Source organism: Diabrotica virgifera, chromosome 3 (genome assembly GCF_917563875.1).
Source record: "Diabrotica virgifera virgifera chromosome 3, PGI_DIABVI_V3a".
Taxonomy (NCBI): Eukaryota; Metazoa; Arthropoda; class Insecta; order Coleoptera; family Chrysomelidae; genus Diabrotica; species Diabrotica virgifera.
Window position 1 is genome coordinate 248,435,257 of NC_065445.1, and position 21,279 is coordinate 248,456,535.

At 32.4% G+C, this 21,279-nt stretch overlaps 1 protein-coding gene across 1 annotated transcript in view; it reads left to right on the plus strand.

The window, feature by feature from the left end:
- Positions 1-1,232: 1,232 nt before the first annotated feature.
- Positions 1,233-21,279, plus strand: part of LOC126881661 (hepatic triacylglycerol lipase-like) — a 48,085-nt gene continuing 28,038 nt past the window's right edge. Inside the window, exons 1-2 of the mRNA XM_050646048.1 lie at positions 1,233-1,392; positions 19,875-20,273. Coding sequence (XP_050502005.1) covers positions 1,323-1,392; positions 19,875-20,273 — 469 coding nt within the window. The 5' untranslated portion in view covers positions 1,233-1,322. The remainder of the gene's footprint in view (positions 1,393-19,874; positions 20,274-21,279) is intronic.

Below are 21,279 nucleotides of genomic sequence, written 5' to 3' on the forward strand. Positions count from 1 at the left end.
GCGCATCAAGTTATAACATAACTACACGCGTGACGTACTTTGTACGCCACAAGAAAATACACTTAAAAACAGCGGATTTGTTTAATTTTCTTTTAAATACACAGTTTTTTGTTATAAACCTTATTCGGCATCAATGAATACTTGGAGTTCCTTTTCAGTAAGCCAATTGGGATTTATAACTGGAATCATGGAATAACTGGATTCCATGATAAATAAAATGACTAATAAAAAATTTTTTTAAATGTGATTTTTACAGGAGAAAAAGTATTGTTTATAAGGAAAAATATATTTTTTGCCATAATGACTAAAAAACAATTAAAATATGTACTTATATTACGACTTATAGTAATATAATCCTGGGGTATATTGTCCACCACCCGAAACAACAAATAATAAAATGTAAATTACGATCTTTCCAGAACGCCGATTATAACGAAACTAAAACCAAATTGTAAAGCACATTCCAGTGATTGGTTAGAAAAATAAGCAAGGTCAAAAATTAAATTTTTAAATATATTTCCAGTAGAATTCTTATATCTGACGTACAAAGTACGCCAGCGCGTGTAGGTAAAGGTTAAAACCGGAAAAAGTATAATATTATTAACAATAACTTTTTTAAATTTTCGCGGCGGTTTAAATATTCGCGGGGGTCACCAATATTCCGGTAGGTGTGTTGCTGGAATTAATTTAAATGAATGTAATCAAACGAACGGTAAATATTTATTTTATTGTTGTAACAAAAATGTGTTTCGCTTAAGACGCTCGGAAGAAGGGTCGATTGTTTTGGGTGTGGTCCGATGCGTTTGCCTGCTGAGTTGTTACTAAAGAAAAAAGCCACAAACGATAATATGTTTGTGTTCCTTTTCCTCTGACCAGATGTCAATAAATCACTAGGTCTGGCATATACTTTTGCAGTTTTAAGAAAACAATTTCGAATGCATTAAGTGAGTTGTTGACATAATGGTCTGATATGGTAACTAATGGGTGGGAAAACAGATGGTGACAGGGTAAAGCCATGTCTCTCTTAACATTTTGTATTTGAATGTGCATTTCGAATGACTAACTTTGTTTCGTTTTTGAGAAAAAATATTAAAATTAAAATTAGCAAAAATAGTAATTAAAGCGTATCGCTATAAATATTTTCATAACACGAGTCGATATCTCAGATAATAATATAACATAATATAATTATGTATATCCATTTAACACACATCTAAAAAGTCACGGACACATAATATCGTCGGCTTTTAACTCCTTAAAACTAAGTAAATTCATATTATTCTCGTGCGTGTAATAGTATTTAAGAGTAAATTGCTAGAAAAATGAACATTCAACTAATTTTGTATTTGATAGTGTTAGGTGCAGTAAGAAATAGCTGCGGTTTATCTATAGGTAAATATTATCTGAATTATGAATCTTAATCTATTTTTTTGTTTGTTTTTGTTATTTTAATAAAATTATGGATTTTGTAACGAAAAACAGTTTCAGGGACTACCACCATTTGTTTATCCACATTTCTTTCTCTTAACCTCATCATACACCAAGGGAAAAATATTCTTGACATAAAGAAACTTTATTTATATTTAAGAAAGTCTTTGTACGTAATATATAATTTTTTAAAATATTTCAAATAAATTTTACTATAGCCAAAGGAATATATTTTAAACATGATTGAAATGTCACTTTCTGGCAAACTTCAAACCCATTTATCAGAAAGAAATTACACTTGATGTTAATTGATTTTATTAGTCATAAGAATATATTCTCTGGACATTACAAAACTATTCTTTCTGAGCAATAATATTTCTTAGTAAGGAATATAATTATCTTATTAATAATAATTAATGCATTTAATGTTAAGAAATATATTTCGCAGATATAATCGTATATTTAGACTTAAGTTAATATTTCTTGAAAATAAAGTGATATTACATATGGCGAAATAAATCATTGTGTTAAGGTAAAATACTTATTTATTAATAAAAACAAGATATGAAACGTTATTATTACATACAAATATTTTTTCCACTCTTAAACCACTGGCTTCTACACAACAATAAAAGGATGGAGAGGCAAATCCAACTTCCTCAATGTTTCCTTCTTTTGTTAATAGCACTTTGTATATCAGCAATTCACTAAAACAAAATCGTTATGTAGAAAGAATAAACTTATTTTAATAATTTTTTTTTATAAAGATATAGATATTTATTTTGACAAATTTAGGAAATACAAAAAAAACAAATACACGGCCCTACATAAGAACTATTATTACTAATAATAAGCAATCATATTTAGTTCAAACATGGCATTATTTAACCTACACATCTTTGTTTATTTTTTTTCTTTTTGTTAATGAAATATTAATTATTTATCTGTATAATATTAAGTCACACAATAAACATTGTTTAGCTATAACAAGAGGGAAAATACAACCAATGTAAAACATTGAAGCAGACAGAATATGTAATTTTCTTTATTTTTATAATCTAAAAGAGACAGCATACCTAATCATTAAGAAACTTTATTACGGGAAAGTATTATTAGTTTACATCTTAAATCTTTTAATACATATTCACTAATTCACAGTTTTCGGCAATAAAATGTCTTAACCATTAAAATATTTCTTTTATGCTAACTGATTTCTTTATCAAAAATAAATGAACAAAAACATCCTCAGCGTTGCACCCGCCATGTTTGATATAGCGTTGTATTGTATATTTTTATAGAAGACGATACATTCAAGAAACCTATTATAGTTGATTCATAAGTACATAGTACATATATACATTTTTAAAAAGGTACTTACATGTATATAAAATTCTACCATTTCTGGAAGGCCCCGCAGTTGGTTAATAGCTTCTTTCTTAATATTGTTCTGAAGCTATATATTATATCATTCGGTCCCAGCTTTAAATTGTGGCCTATTTTCCAGTTAGAATAATAAGCTCCTTTCTTTCAGAGTTGTCCATCATTATACCTAAAAAACATAATAAAGATACTATTATGTTTCTTTTATAACCATTCGGATACGCAACAATATTAATACTACATCTTAAATTACTCAATTTACTTTTATTTAATACCTATATATGTACGTACCTTCAAAATATCCGTTAATTTTTAAAGAACACCCACAAATCCAAAATCCATATATATGAACATGAACTAATATCACGCCATCTTGACAAACACTGACGATTAAATCATAAATAGTTAAGTAATCTGCGCAATTCTTTTGTGGAAGAAAATTTCTTTGCAAGTAACATTTCGGCATGAATGATAAAGTTTTTATTTTATAACCACAGTTACTTCAGAGGGTATTTCTGAAGAATTATTTCTTCGTATTTGTAGTTTTCAATACAAAATTTGAAAATTTGAAACAAAAACTTTAGGATAAGAAAATTTAATGTAACCATTAATGCATTTCTTCGTATTGAAGAAATTATCTGTAAGAAATTATTGAGTTGTGTTTAAAAAACTCGTTTCTTTATATGTGAACCGGTATGTTTAAGTTAATATGATATTTAGGCCAGGGTAATAAGACAAAAATATATCCTGTTCGTGACACTTCAGCAGCCAGGGTACTGAAACGTTTTTTCGACAGGTAATACCTATAGTAACAAATTTTAACTGTTTCCTGCGTAGGATCTGGCGGCCATTAATATTAACATTCACTCCACTCCATACTCATAATAAATCTCATATCTAAACTCAAACATTCACTTTTCTAGCTTTTTTGGCTGTAAAATCTTTGATCAAACCGTTAAAGTCTAAGGCTTGAAAAAGCTCAGCATTTGAAACAAAACTAGCCGAACTAGACAATCTAGAATCTTCGTCAGAAGTCGAGTTCCTCAAGTAGTTTTTGATTTTCTTTAACATGCTGAATGATCTTTCTCCAGATGCATTAGATGTCATCATGCATAGTAGAATGCGCAAAGCCGTGTCCATATTCGGAAATAATGTTGTTAACTGTTTTTCATGAACGAGTTTCAGATACTCCAAAAGTGTATTTCTCAGAGGCTTGGTAATCTTGTTATCATGAGGTTCTCTTTATTCATCAAATATACCTTCAACAAGCATTTGAACTGTACACACTCTTCTCCAAAGTCACCATCTATGTCGATTCGATACTTTTTAGCAAAAATAGAAACTTTTCTCCTAATTTCTTCATTGGAAATTGACGATAAGTTGTTTAAAAATCCAAATTCTTCATTAGGACTGAAATAAACTTCGGAACCTTCATTTAATTCTGAATAAAGCCTGTCAATTACAACATTGAATGTATTAATCTTTAGGTCTTCTTTGCAATTTAAGTGGGGTTCAGTGGGTTCATCTTCTTTGTCTTCGCCAGGGAGAGCTTTTCTTTTCGGTCGTCTTTTTATTTCAAGAATATAGGTTTCATTTTTAGACAACTCTTTTCGTCTTTTTTCATAGGAATCAAAGTTGTCTCTCAGACTCAATGCGTACTCCTTTAGAGATTTGTATGTTGAAAGTCACATTCAAGTCTGTAGCAGATTTTTCAAATATTTTGCTACTCTTGTCAAAACGTTATAAAATATTGTACCACGTGTTTAGTAGAATACCATTCTCTAATTGGAAACATTGTTTAGTGATTTCAATTCAATTAGTAAAAATTTTTTTACCAAAAAAGTTTTTTTTACAAAACGCTCTGGCCCTTTTTTGCTTGCGGCCCTAGGCCGAGACCTAGTCGGCCTAGTGGTAAATTTGGCACTGATTGAAGAGTAATTGTCGACACAAAACTTAGTAAAAAAAAACATTAGAAAACCAAAAAGTCTCTGTTATAAGGGTGAAAACTCTTTTAAAGTAGTAAAATTCACATTTAAATGAATTTGGTATACCAATGGCGGCCTAGTGAAGCCAGGAATATTATTTTGTGTCGACAATTGCTCTTCCATGAGGCATTTATATCCTCCTATAAGACAAAGCTCTGAAGATAGCATGTGCAATACTGAAAATAACAAGTTGATTTTAATAAATAATTTCACACACTATTTAGTCCAGGGCGCATTTGTTTTGAGATGGACGTTGAGAGGTGACTCAAATTTTTTTGCAGAAATTGCTTGAAAATAAATCAAATAATAATATTTGAGTTATCCTCCCTCTCAAAAAGGTCCGGAACATTGTTTAAATAATCAAAATGTCAAAAAATTAAGGAAAAATTAGATTTTTTTCTTGGTTTTTTGATTATAACTTTAAAACTATTCATTTTCGAGAAAAGTTATACTAACATAAAAGTTGCGTAATTAAATTTCCTACAATATAGAAATAAAAATTAGAGTTAAAAATTTAAAAAATAGTCACCCTAGTTGCAAAATAGCAATAATTGCGAAAAAACCATACAAAAACAAGTATTCGAATTTTACGTTTTTCAACCATTTATGCTACACATAGGACCTTCATATTTCATTTAGAAAAACTTTATGATACAGTAAAACAATACTGTAAATTTCATTAAGAACTGTTTAATAGATTTTGCAAAATAAATTTTGCAATCCCGCTTTCGCAAAAACAAATTCATTTTTTCAAAATGTTACAGGACTGAAAATAAAGCAGATCGTAAGTTTAAATTTTTTTGCTTATAGAAGTGTACTGTACTTTTCATTTGCAATTTGCAAAATTAAAATCGATTAATTACCACGGCGTCAGGAAATTTTTTAAATAAACAATAATTTTTGGTGCTACGCGCAGGACAGCGGTGTTCGATTCGCACAATATATTTTATTGTATTTTAATATTTTAATTCCACAAAAATTGAACTAATTTTATTATTGTTTGTGAAATATTGTTTAAACAATTGCATATGTTTAAAAATAATAAACTTTTATTTTTTAAGTTAAAATATATGAACAAAGAAAGTTTTTGCTAATAAAAGTATAGAGTTTGCTATTTCAAACGATAGAGTATGTGTTTTTATTTTGCAATAAACAAATTTATTTATTTATATCGAAATTTGATAAAAATTAGAATGTATCAATCATTATCAAAGGTCATTGGAATGCCTAATCAGTGCAAACTATCCGCTGTCCTGCGCGTAGCACCAATAATTAATGTTTATTTAAAAAAATTCCTGACGCCGTGGTGTTAATCGATTTTAATTTTGCAAAGTTGCAAATGAAAGGTACAGTAGACTTATATGCGCAAAAAAATTTCAACTTGATATCTGCTTTATTTTCAATCCTGTAACATTTTGAAAAAATGAATTTTTTTTACGAAAGCTGGATTGCAAAATTTATTTTGCAAAATTTATTGAACCGATCTTAATGAAATTTACAGTATTGTTTAACTGTATCATAAAATTTTTCTGGGTGAAATATGAGGGTCCTAAGTGTAGCATAAATGGTTAAAAAACGTAAAATGCGAATACTTGTTTTTGTATGGTTTTTTCGCAATTATTGCTATTTTGCAACAAAAGTGACTATTTTTTAAATTTTTAACTAACTCTATATGGTAGAAAATTTAATTATACAACTTTTATGTCAGTACAACTTTTTTCGGAAATGAATACTTTTAAAGTTATAATCCAAAAACAAAAAAAATCGAATTTTTCCCTAATTTTTTGACATTTTGATTATTTAAACAATGTTCCGGACCTTTTTGAGAGGGAGGATAACTCAAATATTATTATTTGAGTTATTTTCAAACAATTTATGCAGAAAAATTTGAGTCACCTCTCAACGTCCAAATGTACTAATATTTTTACAGATGCGCCCTGGTCTAATTAAGTTTTTTGAAAACATACAACTGTTGCCAGCTTCACCTATATATTATCTTTCTGTTAGGTGTCCAAGTGTATTTTTGGATTTCTGTATAAAAGATGTAGCTACTTCAAATATTTATGTTATGTGTGTCAAAAAGTTCTGCCAATAGATATCCATTGTTGTTTATAGCTTTCGTATACCTGCTTACTATTTTTTATTTTCATTCTGTTTCTATTCTGTACATTCCAAGTAATGTATTTTTTGCTATTAGTCCCAGTTCTCTGATTTTCCATTAACGCTCCTATGTTGTTCTAGAAAACCAGGAATATTTGATTGAGTTTATTTCAATGAAACGAAAAAGGCGATGGACTACCCCCAGCTAGTAGCCATCGCTATACCCTTAGCTTAGCTCAGTCTCTAAAGGTGTGTGTTCGTCTTGTCCTAACCTTAGAAATGAACTATGAAAATTCGCAATGAAGCAAACAAAACAGTATTTTTAACCAATCATGTTTATTGTTCAAAAAAAATATAATAAACATGTGACTTATTAATTGCATTAACAAATACACAGCGGTGCAAAAAATCGATCCACTAAAAATTTGGTCATTTTTGATGTTTCGAATTTCCTAAACCTGTTGTCCGATTTAAGCGAGTTTTTACCATGTCATAGCCTTATTCATTGACAATATCGCTGTAATAATATTGTTGCTAGACAGTCAAACTGTCACTGTATACCGGGTGTACTAATCAAACTGTGCTTTTTTCTCAAAGTTCGCATCACCCTATGGATTATTCTATCATTTATAAAATACTGAAATTAAAACCCATCTATAGCCTCAGGTTTTCTTAACATTTTGTCTTTCGATTCATTCGCTTATGTTAGATAATAAAAAAGTTAGGTACTTTAACAACTGGCCATGTTCATCACCAGTACAGGGTATTTTCTAAATAAGTGCGACAAACTGTAAGGGGTAATTTTACATGAGAAAATAATGACAATTTGCTTTATAATCATATGTCCGCAGTCGCTTCGTTTCCGAGATACCGGGATGTTCAATTTTTTTTACCAACTGACGATTTATTTATTGTTTTAAAACCAGTAAAGATATGCAAATGAAATGTTGTGGGTTTTAAGACGTATCTATTGCACGTTTTTTAACATACAATTAAAAATTGTATATTCACCATTGGCGTGGGTACGGGTAATATTATCGGTCATAATACCCGTTTGCGCGCCAATGGTGAATATTAAATTTTTATTTGTATGTCAACAAATGTTAATTTAAGAGGCATGTTAATTATAAAAAGCAGATAAATAATTATAATAAATTAATAAATAGTTTTGAAACACCAATAAATTAAAGTTTTTTTAATACAAAAATCTCAAAAGAGGCATTTTAAATCAAAGTTACCTTAAAATTGTTAGAAAAAAGAAGATTAACTGATAAATAAAAGAGGTCAATGAAGATAAACTGTAAAAATGTTTTTAAATCGAAGTTAATTTAAATCGATATAAAAAAGTAGGTAAATAGATAAATCAAACAGATGAATGATTATAATAAATGAATAAAGAGTTTGGAAACACCAATAAAGTAAAGTTTTTTAACAAATTGAAGAATCTCAGATGCAGAATCCACCAATTTAATAAGAATGAAAATGGTAAATAGTATTTTAAAACTGAGATTTTTCGTGTTGAAAGTTCTTACTGGTACATCCTTAATCTGCGACTTTTTCAATTAATAAGACAGCAGACGACGAATATAGAAAACGAAAGGGAAACGATCACATTCCGCTTTCATTCGTCTAGGAAAAACGGACAGCAGAGGAGCTTTCAGTACTCAAATCCGAGTAAAGGAAATAAAAATAATGGTTTTGCTTGTTTTCGATTCAGAGGGTTGCACACCAGCTAGACAGGCTCTGTTTCTACCATTTCAGGCGTCCTCAGTAGCTTTCGTTAGTGTGCCTACCTCTGGACCGAAAAACAGCTCTACCATCATTTTAAAGGGAATCTGAAAAATAATTCAAATTTCCCATCAGACGCGATACAGCGACATCTACTAACAAATTGAAGAATCTCAGATGCAGAATCCACCAATTTAATAAGAATTAAAATGGTAAATAGTATTTTAAAACTGAGATTTTTCGTGTTGAAAGTTCTTACTGGTACATCCTCAATCTGCGACTTTTTCAATTAATAAAACAGCAGACGACGAATATAGCAAACGAAAGGGAAACGATCACATTTCGCTTTCATTCGTCTAGGAAAAACGGACAGCAGAGGAACTTTCAGTACTCAAATCCGAGTAAAGGAAATAAAAATAATGGTTTTGCTTGTTTTCGATTCATAGGGTTGCACACCAGCTAGACAGGCTCTGTTTCGACCATTTCAGGCGTCCTCAGTAGCTTTCGTTAGTGTGCCTACCTCTGGACCGAAAACCAGCTCTACCATCATTTTAAAGGGAATCTGAAAAATAATTCAAATTTCCCATCAGACGCGATACAGCGACATCTACTAACAAATTGAAGAATCTCAGATGCAGAATCCACCAATTTAATAAGAATTAAAATGGTAAATAGTATTTTAAAACTGAGATTTTTCGTGTTGAAAGTTCTTACTGGTACATCCTTAATCTGCGACTTTTTCAATTAATAAGACAGCAGACGACGAATATAGAAAACGAAAGCTACTGAGGACGCCTGAAATGGTAGAAACAGAGCCTGTCTAGCTGGTGTGCAACCCTCTGAATCGAAAACAAGCAAAACCATTATTTTTATTTCCTTTACTCGGATTTGAGTACTGAAAGTTCCTCTGCTGTCCGTTTTTCCTAGACGAATGAAAGCGGAATGTGATCGTTTCCCTTTCGTTTTCTATATTCGTCGTCTGCTGTCTTATTAATTGAAAAAGTCGCAGATTAAGGATGTACCAGTAAGAACTTTCAACACGAAAAATCTCAGTTTTAAAATACTATTTACCATTTTAATTCTTATTAAATTGGTGGATTCTGCATCTGAGATTCTTCAATTTGTTAGTAGATGTCGCTGTATCGCGTCTGATGGGAAATTTGAATTATTTTTCAGATTCCCTTTAAAATGATGGTGGAGCTGTTTTTCGGTCCAGAGGTAGGCACACTAACGAAAGCTACTGAGGACGCCTGAAATGGTAGAAACAGAGCCTGTCTAGCTGGTGTGCAACCCTCTGAATCGAAAACAAACACAACCATTATTTTTATTTCCTTTATTCGGATTTGAGTACTGAAAGTTCCTCTGCTGTCCGTTTTTCCTAGACGAATGAAAGCGGAATGTGATCGTTTCCCTTTCGTTTTCTATATTCGTCGTCTGCTGTCTTATTAATTGAAAAAGTCGCAGATTAAGGATGTACCAGTAAGAACTTTCCACACGAAAAATCTCAGTTTTAAAATACTATTTACCATTTTAATTCTTATTAAATTGGTGGATTCTTCATCTGAGATTCTTCAATTTGTTAGTAGATGTCGCTTTATCGCGTCTGATGGGAAATTTGAATTATTTTTCAGATTCCCTTTAAAATGATGGTAGAGCTGTTTTTCGGTCCAGAGGTAGGCACACTAATAAAAGCTACTGAGGACGCCTGAAATGGTAGAAACAGAGCCTGTCTAGCTGGTGTGCAACCCTCTGAATCGAAAACAAGCAAAACCATTATTTTAGTTTTTTAATACAAAAAGCTCAAAAGATGCATTTTAAATCAAAGTTACCTTAAAATTGTTATAAGAAAAAATCAACTGGTAAAACTTAAAAGAAAGATTAATGAAGATAAACTGTAAAAATCTTTTTAAATCAAAGATAGTTTAAATTGTAATAAAAAAGTAGATAAATAGATAAATCAAACAGATGAATGATTATAATAAATTAAGATAAATAAAAGAATACACTACCTGGTATAATGACGGAGAAGTAAACATTCTTATAAAATTATTCTATTATTCTTGTGATTGAAATTATGAAAGAAATAAAGAAAACATTATGGTAACACTGTGACGCACAAACATAAGATTCAGCTGTGGGTTACATAGGGTGCACTGAAGCTAAGCTGTCCGAAAAATGAGTTACAAATAGAGGATGATATGGTTACTGAGCCAAGCTCTAGTTATGTATACCTTGGAATGAGAATCCAACAAAGTGGAAGGACAGAATTCGAAATAGAGGACAGAATTATGAAAGGAATGAAAGTAATAGGAGCGTGAACAGAACAGAAGTTGCTCGCACTAGAAATGGACTTCTGGCAAAGATGGGCCTGCGTCTCTAGAGTCTCACACATCATAAATGAACGAGTACGAGATATTATAAATAGAAAAACAAACTTAATAGAAGAAATCCAAGAAAAACAACTTTGTTGGTATCTTTTCCTTGATGTGCCTATCCGTGACGAATGTTGGCGATCATCATGGCAATCTTCACTTTATCTGCAGCAACGCGGAAAAGCTGCACAGATTTTGTGTTGAACCAGGTTCTGAGGTTCTTTAACCAGGATGTTCTTCTTCTTCCTGGACCTCGCTTTCCAAATATTTTTCCTTGCAGGATGGCTTGTAGGAGGGCATATCTGGATTCATTTCGCATAATGTGTCCAAAGTATTCCAACTTTCGAGATTTGATGGTGGTTAGTACTTCTCGGTTCTTCCCCATTCTTCTAAGCACCTCCTCATTTGTGACCCGATCAGTCCATGGGATTTTAAGAATTCTCCGATATAGCCACATCTCAAATGCTTCCAATTTTCGGCACATATCCTCGTTCAAGGTCCATGATTCAACACCATAAAAAAGGCCAGAGAAGACGTAACATCTCAGCATTCTTACTTTTATACCAAGAGAAAGGTTGTGGCTCTTGAAAAACGCCCCCATACGGTTGTAGATTGATCTAGCTTTTCCGATGCGAGCTCTTATTTCTTGGTTATTGGTCCACTCTTCATTTATTATGGTGCCGAGGTAGTTGTAGTGCCTCACTCTTTCCACAGGGGTTTGGTTGATATAGAGTTGACCTTCTGTTATCTTTTTCTTGCTGCCGATCATAAGCTTTGTTTTCTTTACGTTTATATTGAGTCCATATTGTTGACTGTAATACGTGATTTTGTCCATGAGGACTTGTAGGTCTTGTAGGTTGTCCGCAAATACTATGGTGTCATCTGCCTATCTGATATTATTTAGCCGGTACCCGTTTAGTAGAATACTTTTTTCAGTTTCGTGCAAAGCTTCGATAAATATTTTTTCAGAGTAAAGATTGTTCTCAGAAGAAGAACCTCAAGAAAGATTGTTCAGAAGAACCTCAGAGCTCACCGTCAACTCTGAGGTTTGCAGTCTGATTCCAGTAAAAGTTTCTAATTATCTTCAGATCTTGGTTGTTAATTCCTGCTTCTTTTAGTATTTGCATCATCTTGGCGTGTTGTACTCGATCAAACGCCTCCTCGTAATCAACCAGACATGCGTATACGTCGTGATTTACGTCTCTGCATCTCTGGAATAAGACTTGTATTGAAAACAAAGCCTCTCTCGTACCAACAGCATTTATGAACCCGAACTGGTTGGGCGAAATTTGACTTTCACATAGCTTGTAAATTCTCGTATGGATTACCTTTAGGGACAATTTTAGGAGATGACTCATCAGGCTTATCGTACGGTATTCTTCGCACTGTTTGGCTCCTGGTTTTTTTGGAAGTGCAATAAACTCAGACTTCAACCATTCTGTTGGTATTTGTCCAGAGTTGTATATGTTGTTGAATATATTAATTTGTGATTATTTCTATTGATTCGTTGTCCATCAGTTTGAGTAGTTCTGCTTGTATATTATCGGGACCTGCTGCTTTGCCATCCTTTAGCTGTGTTATGGCAGAATAAACTTCCTGCTGTAATATTCTTGGTCCATCATTTACCTCTTTTTCTAGCTCAAATGTGTTATCTCTTTGGTCTTCAAATAGTTTTTCTAGATATTCTTTCCACGTTCTAATTTTACTCTGTTTATCTAAGATGATGTTTCCGTCAGAATCAGTTAGATTTCCTCTCTGTCTCCGTCTTAGTCCACCTGTGAGTTCTTTTATTTTCCTATGTACATTGTGACTATGGTACTTTGATTGTAGAATCTCAATTTCTTGGCATCTCTCCATTGCTTCTTTTTCTTTCGCTTCTCTAATTTTCCTTCTTATTGATATATTAATTGTTTTGTATGTGTCGGGGTCATATTTTGCATTTCTTCTTTCGTCCATTAGTTTCAGGATCTCATCTGTCATCCATGATTTCTTTTTGGTTAATTTATCTGCCTTTAAGTGTCTATCCTTTACATTTTGAACTATTTCGGTCATCTGTTTGATCATTTGTTCTTCGTTCGACGCGTCTCTAATTGCAGTCACTTGCTCGTTTAACGTGGCTTGGACCCTCATTTTCGTGTCAGGGTCTTTTAGCATACGTAGGTGGTATGATTGTGATTTCTTTTTCTGCACTATTTTGAGTTTGACGTGAAATACTCCCACCAGTGGAACGTGGTCCGTCTCTAAGTCTGCTCCAGAATAAGTCTTGACAGATGTAAAGCTGTTTCGGAATCTTTTGTTTACTAAAATATAATCTATTTGATTTCTAATAATTCTCCCGGGTTTGTCTTGAGGGGATTTCCATGTGTACAGCTTTCGAGGTGGTAATTGGAAAAATGTGTTAGTGACAACGAGTTCTGAGTCTTCTGCGAATTTTTCTAGGAGGTCTTCTCTGTCGTTTCTGACTCCAAGTCCATGTGCGCCGATGTACTGCGTCTTATCTCCAGCTCCAATCTTGCCATTAAAGAATTTTCAATAGTAATACCACTAGTGATTCAATTTTCGCGATAAGTCTGTCGATTTACTTCTAAACGAAACTGAGTTGCTTGAAAACACCACGAGTCCGTAGGACGAGTGGTGTTTTCTTTAAGCAACTCAGTTGAGTTTAGAAATAAAAGACAGACTTATAAGATAAATTAAATCACGAGTGGTATTTTATTAGAATATTTCACGAACAAAGTGATAGGTCAAAAATTCAGTAGAATGAGAGGAAGGAATTTAATAATAATACATTTGATCTAGGTAACCCAAATCTACCCATTTTTTGAATAATTCACAAGTAGTCATAATCACGAAATATTTATTATAACTATAAATAATTTGTTATAATTATTTTTTAACTATAACAATAAATAGTTGAAGGCCCAGTCTTTTAGAATGAATGCTAGTCTTTCGTTGTTATTTTCTGCATCTAATTTGTAGTTGCGATCCACACAGAACATCATAAATTGTCTCCATATATAAGATTTAGATTTTCTTGTGTTACTCGGTATATTTTCTTCAATGTTTTGGTTTATAACTTCGTTTGAAGTACCACCGAAACGACTCATTTTGACGTATACAGCTACAATAATTTTTTTGGCAAACGTCAAACTTTGCTTTGCGATCGGTATCCATGGTTACGTCGTTGAAAACACGAAGCTGATAGACCAATCAGAATTGAAAGACAGTTGGTGTTTTCGCGATAACACAAGCTGTCTTTGGTTTGTGATTGGTCAGATTATGTGAAAATTTTAAGATGAGTGAAATAGTCTGTATAATTCTGTTGATATTCTCATAAAACTCAATAGCTTTTTCCTCTTCTTTGTCTGCAGTGGGAGCATAAACTTGGATAATATTTATATTGACGGGGTTGGCTTGTACTTGTAGTAACATCACTCTTTCTGATATTGGCGTAAAGTTAGTAACGCATTTGGCAACTTTGGGTGATACGATAAATCGGACTCCATATTAAGGCTATGGGTACATAATTCGCAAATATTTTACGGCTATCCCTACTTTTTCTGCCTTTACACGGCAAATTACGTGTAGTAAAATTCTCACTGGTATGGAAACTGCAGATGTAAACATTAGGTTGACAGTGACATTGTCATTAGAAAGGTAGAGATGGCTATTTCGGTTTCGTTCAGTTTTTGAATGTTCTTGGATAACCTTTACTTGTATAAATGATAGGATTATTTTTTCACTAATTATGTATTCAGTGGTTACCATTATTTATATACTATACAAATAGTCGAAAAAGAAAAAAAGTTGTAAAGTTATTTTAATAATGTCCTGTTACCATGGAAAGCTTGTATAAGGTTTGAACATGTGAAGAACTGGGTTGTATAAATGTAGTATTACTCATTTAATTTATAAAGACTTTATTTATTTCTTTATTTGCGCAAATTAAAATATGGGACGTTGTTATAAGAAATGTGTTACTGAAAAGCGAAGAAATAGACGGTTAGCTCAATTGAAGTAAGTACTTTTTTAACATAAATCAAATTAATTACTTTTGTATTTTTCAAATTAATTTTAAATTTATAGTAAAAATTTGATCTATAAAATCTATCGGTAAACCAATAATTTTCGCATTAAATTTTATTCTCGTTTAAAGGACTAAACTATTTATTACTACACAAAAGAAGTACCTACTACTGACCAGAAGCATCTACTACAAAGCCTTACGCCAGCCGTGTCAGCATTACACCAATCGTGATGGAATTAGTTTTCCATGTGCTTGTGATTTGTAAATTCACATTTTTACGTACCAAATTATTAGAATTGTACATGAGTAAAAATGAGTGACTCAGATCCGAAGCGACAAAAGAGTTACGCGAGGATAAAAATGAACAATTGTTATTTGTTAATCTTCTTCACAATTATTAAATTTTATTTGATAAAAGAATGACCCCAAAAACTAAGAATATTCTTCTAAGTTTGTAAATTTTTCTATGACACACATTCATAAATGCTGCCATATTCTAACAAAAAAATACCTACGCCGAAGACGTCCACCCACCAACTTCACTTAAACTGAAGCAAAATACTACTAAACAAACACATACTTCAAAAGCGTAGTAAATTCTTCTATGTAGGCTGGTAAATAGTAGCAAATACTACGGAGAAAAGCAAATGCTTTTTAAGTGTAGTGAAATCTTCAAAAATGTAGTACGTACTTGAAGCATTAGCATTTACTCCATTTTATGCCACCATGGGCACTTTACTTTATAGCTAAACTTGTACCTATTTACGGTTATCGGAACAAACTCTTATAAAATAATAGTTTTATTTAAACTTTAATGATTTGAAATACTTGGATTTTCCATAAATAATATATAAACAATAAATAACTTTTTATTAATTGTACGCCTTAAATCAATTATTATTTTTCAAATACACTATCAATACTATTTAATAAACAAGTCTTTGATTGATTTTATTATCATCGTAAAAGCTTTAAAAAGCAGTAGCAGAATGAACTGCTATATCAGAATAGCGGGTCAGACACATCTCTACTTGTCACTGTCTTGAGTATTGTCATAACATTATATTCGAATGAGTGCGTTGTATGACAAATATAGCGAATGTTCGATTTCCACGGACATGGTGTCTATTTTTTTCGAATCCTGAAAAAACTAATAAATATTTTTAAAAAATTTAAACACAAAATGAAAGACTAAATTATTATCGAGGGCCGAAAGTCCCTTAGAATATATAAGAAGTTTCTTTCGAATGAGATATTTGAAATTAAAAATCACACTACATTTTCTCTTAGTTTTTCACCCCTGTAACTTATTAAAATAAACATTATAGAAGTTCTCAGGGACTTTCGGCCCTCGCTAATAACGTAATCTTTCATTCTGCGTTTAAATTTTTAAAAAATACTTATTAGTTTTTTCAGGATTCGAAAAAAATGAATCCCCATTTGAATAGCATTGCAGCCGAAAATACGTACCGATCCTCTTAATGTGATCCATCACTTTTTCCCGAGTAGTATAACTTGTGATTTTCCACTTGTATTTCCCCAGAATCTGGCCATCTCATTTCTGCTATTCTCATGATTTCAATATGCATTCTCTTCATCTCCTGTATTGCATTGTGGATTTGTTGGTATGGCCATGTACAAAGAATGAAGTAACATCGACTCCCAAAGCTGATACTGGAATGGCAACCCCTGGAAAAAAGGAAAAGGGGCAGACCGAAAACTACCTGGATAAGTAGAATCCAGAAAACAATGTTTAAGAGAGATCTACGACCAGGAGATTGGACAGATCGACGCGGCTGGAAAATAGGAACCGGAAGACCAAGGACGATATAAACCGATGTTATATATATTGTTAAATAATTTTTGTGGGGAAAATTTAGAGAATTAATTTTATGACAAAGACCACGAGATCGTAAATTTTCATCGCCCTGTATATAGCCAAAATTTGTAAATAATATGATTTAGCCGTAAGCAGTGTTTCGTGGAAAGGGGAAATGTTTAGTGGTAAAGATTCTACGAACGGACTTATACAAATTAAACAATGAACTAAAATACGGTCGGATTAGAAAATGAATGTACTAGCGGTTGGAGTAGACAATAGAATGTTTCTAAATGGTTTCCTAGAAAGAAACGACGATAAACAATTTTGTTTAGTTTTAGAATACAGGGTTTTTCTAAACTGTAAAAAAAATAATTTTAATATCTCCTGGAAATTAACAAGACAGAAAATTTGTATACAACACTATTTGTTCTTAAGAAATGAAAGTAAAGATGTAATGTGTAGAGTGAATGCTTGTGATTGGCGAAGATATTGATGGAGGGAGAACAGAGTGGTTGAGTCTCAGATTGATGAAGGAAAAATATTTATTGTGTAATTAAGATCGGAAAGGAGCAGTCCAGTTTGAAAAATAGTAATTTTGTGTAAAGTGGTGAATTTGGTGGCCGTGTAAGCAGATTCCTGTTGAGACAAATCGTGATCGAGTCGAGAAGTACAATCTCCTCGTATCCGAATAGATTCCAGTTTCTGTCTGGAACGAGTAGCCAGTTTGTATCAATTTTGCACAAGATATCGAGCTGAGAGAAAAAATATTGATTGATATTGTTTGTATCGAGTCGGACACTAAATAGAGGAGAGATTTCGAGCGAGTGCTGTTTTTATTTTGTGAAACAGTTTGGAAGAGAAAGACCGTAGCAGCACCCGAGGAGCACGTGTGGGAGAGCCGAGGACAACACAATCCATGAGAAGAAGTAAAGAAGATAAAAAAAGGTTAGTCAGATTATTTGTGAAAAGGAGAGAGTTGTTGTATATTACATACCATATTTGTTTTTTGTAAATTTAAAAGTTTTTACAGCTTCATTTATTCATTCATAAATTCATAGAAGAGATAAATAATCCATTTAAAAGGTAAATTAAATATTGTTTTTTTTTTTAAATAAGAACAGTCTACCGAATCATTTAAATGAAAATTTGTTAAAAGAAAAAGGAGATAGTAGAATTTTATTAGACAAGAAAATTTTGACAACAGAATAAAGTTTTAGCATACATTTTGAATCTTATATTTATGGTATAGTATATAAATTAATAATATTTTTGGGGAGCGGAAGAAACTACGTTACTGAAAGTTTACAGATCACTAATCCGTTCCAAGCTTGACTATGGATGTTTTATCTATATGTCTGCATCTAAGTCAAACCTAAATTCACTAAATACAGTGCACAATACGGCTATCCGCCTATGTCTTGGAGCATTTCGTTCTAGTCCGGCAGAGAGTCTTTCTTGTGAAGCTAATGAACCTCCCCTGTGGCTTAGACGGGAATACCTTCTTTCCTCCTATGCTGCTGCAATTTCTTCCAATCCCTCCAATCCAGTGTATCCTTTAATTACATCATCACACCAACCTCATAACAATGCTCCTTGTAACTTAATTATACATCCTTTTACTCATCTTCTACAGCCGTTATTAAAAGATATAAATTTGTCTGAAACCAGAACCCTACCATTCTCCAATAATCCCTACTGGACCAACCTACTCCCTCATCATGATATGTCCCTCACCAAATTTAACAAGGGAAATGTCAGTGTTAACACATTAAGAAATCTCTTCCTAGAACTTATAAACAAAAATAAATATAACATAGTTCTTTACACCGACGCGTCAAAATCTGAAAGTGGAGTTGGATATTCTCTAACTACTCTTCAACAGCCTATCGAACTGTGTAAAATTTCTCCTTGGTGTAGTATTTACACTGGCGAACTGCTAGCTATCTTGTGTGCTTTCAAACATGCTCAAAAATACCCAAACACACACATAGCCATATGTACTGATTCACTTTCTTCTATACACTCCATCAATACTATAATCACCAACCATCCTCTTGTCCAAGATATTCACGACATTTATCAGCTTCTTATAAATCAAAATACAAAAGTCACTTTATTATGGGTACCATCCCATGTTGGAATTAGTGGTAACGAAAAAGCCGATTGCCTTGCCAAAAAAGCTGCATCATCGATGGATACCATGCTGAATATACAAATCTGTAATGATCTAAAAGCCAGACTGAAGAAGCTCAATCTATCCACCTGGCAAATTCACTGGAATAAAAGTACTTCAGCGCTGCATGAAATTAAGCCCTCAGTGAACCTATTTAGCTGCTCTAGTTTATCTCGGAAAAATATGGCAATCATACGGAGACTGCGTATAGGACATACCCGTCTAACACATGGCTATTTGATGACATCATCTCCACTTGCAATACTACTCTCCGAATCAGACACATACTTATCGACTGTCCTTTTTATGCCAAAGAACGCCAACAGCTTGGTATCAGTCCTAACTTCAAAGAGGCCCTCAACAGCACAGACCAAATCAACAAGGTTATCAAATTCCTCGAGAAGAATCAACTGTTAAGCAAAATATAACTGTTAACTGATTTTTCTTTTACTTATGTTAAATAATGTTAACTATACTATCTGTAATTTATAATATTACCATGTAAACTGTAACTCGTGCTAATGACCAGAGATGTCACAAGCACGTTAATTTAAATAAATAAAAAAAAAAGAAATAATATTTATAAAATTTATATAAATTTGAGTATATTTATTTTCGCTGTATTGTCCTGGATAAACTAAGCAACGAGAAATACTAGAAGCCACAAACTAAAGGTGATACATTAAAATCAATTAGCCCTGAGAATATTTTTTATTGGAAAGTTTTATTAAATTTTGGTTTTGTTTCCATGAGGAGCAATTAAAATAATTAATTAATTAATTGAATTAATAAAATGCTGATCAATCTCATAACAGAGAGAAAATACAGAGCATAACAATATACTTTATTTTTTTTTTAGCAAATACTGAAGCCTATTGGAGATATTTGCCCAGCGTAGACTTTTCTTTAGCTAACGCCCAAAAGCCTGATGTAATTTATACCCTTCTCACCAATTCCTCACCCGATATAGGAACCAAAGTTACTGAAGAAACCAGCGATGCTTTAATTATAGATAAGAATATACCAACTATACTAATATGTCACGGTTGGACTACAGATGATACGTCGGTATGGTATAGACCACTCAGGGATGAGTACTTTAAACGAGGACTTCATATTAATATAATTTATTTAAACTGGAGCAAGGCTGGAAATCAAACCTATGACATTGCATGTGCCAATTGCAAGCCTGTAGGAAAATTCATCGCTCAGTTTTTAATTGCTTCGAAAGTAGACTTATGTAAAGTCCATTTAGTAGGTAAGTCAACATAATATGTTTCCACTGTTTAAATATACAAGGTGTCCCGAAAGTAGTGGAACGGTCGAATATTTCGCGAACTAAACATCGGATCGAAAAACTGAAAAATACGTGTTCAATAATTTTCAAAAATCGATCCAATTACACCAAACAAAAACCCCCACTACACCCCCTGGAGGTGGGGTGGGGGGTAACTTTAAAATCTTAAATGGAAATCCCCAGTTTTTCTTACAGATTTTAATTCGTTACGTAAAAGTAAGCAACTTTTATTCAAGACATTTTTTCGAACTATGGATAGATGGCGCTATAATTGGGAAAAACGATTTATCCTGATATGTACCATAGGTAAATTATAGAAACGGTCTAGTATCTCACGAAATACATGTCCCAATGAGAAAATAAAAACAGATTTTTAATCTTTTTCGAAAACCTTTCGAATAACACCAAACGTGACCCTCCAACCCACCCCCTGGGGGTGGGGTTTGGGTAACTTTAAAATCTTAAATAGCAACCCCCACTTTTTATTACAGATTCGGATCCATCACGAAAAATTAAGCAACATTTATTTGAAACATTTTTTAGAATTGTTAATAGATGGCGCTTTAATTGGAAAAATACGATTTATAAGCGCCATCTATCAGAAATTTTAAAAAATGTTTAAAATAAATGTTGCTTAATTTTTTATGGCGAATCCGAATCTGCAATAAAAAGTGGGGGTTGCTATTTAAGATTTATAAGTTACCCCCCACCCCACCTCCAGGGGGTGGGTTACATGTTTGGTGTTATTCGATAGGTTTTCGAAAAACATTAAAAATCTGTTTTTTGGTTTCTTATTTGAAAGTGCATTTCATGAGATATTAGACCGTTTCTATAATTTACCTATGGTATCAGGATAAATCGTTTTTCCCAATTATAGCGCCATCTACCCACAGTTCGAAAAAATGTCTTGAATAAAAGTTTTACGTAACGAATCCAAATTTGCAAGAAAAACTGGAGGTTTCCATTT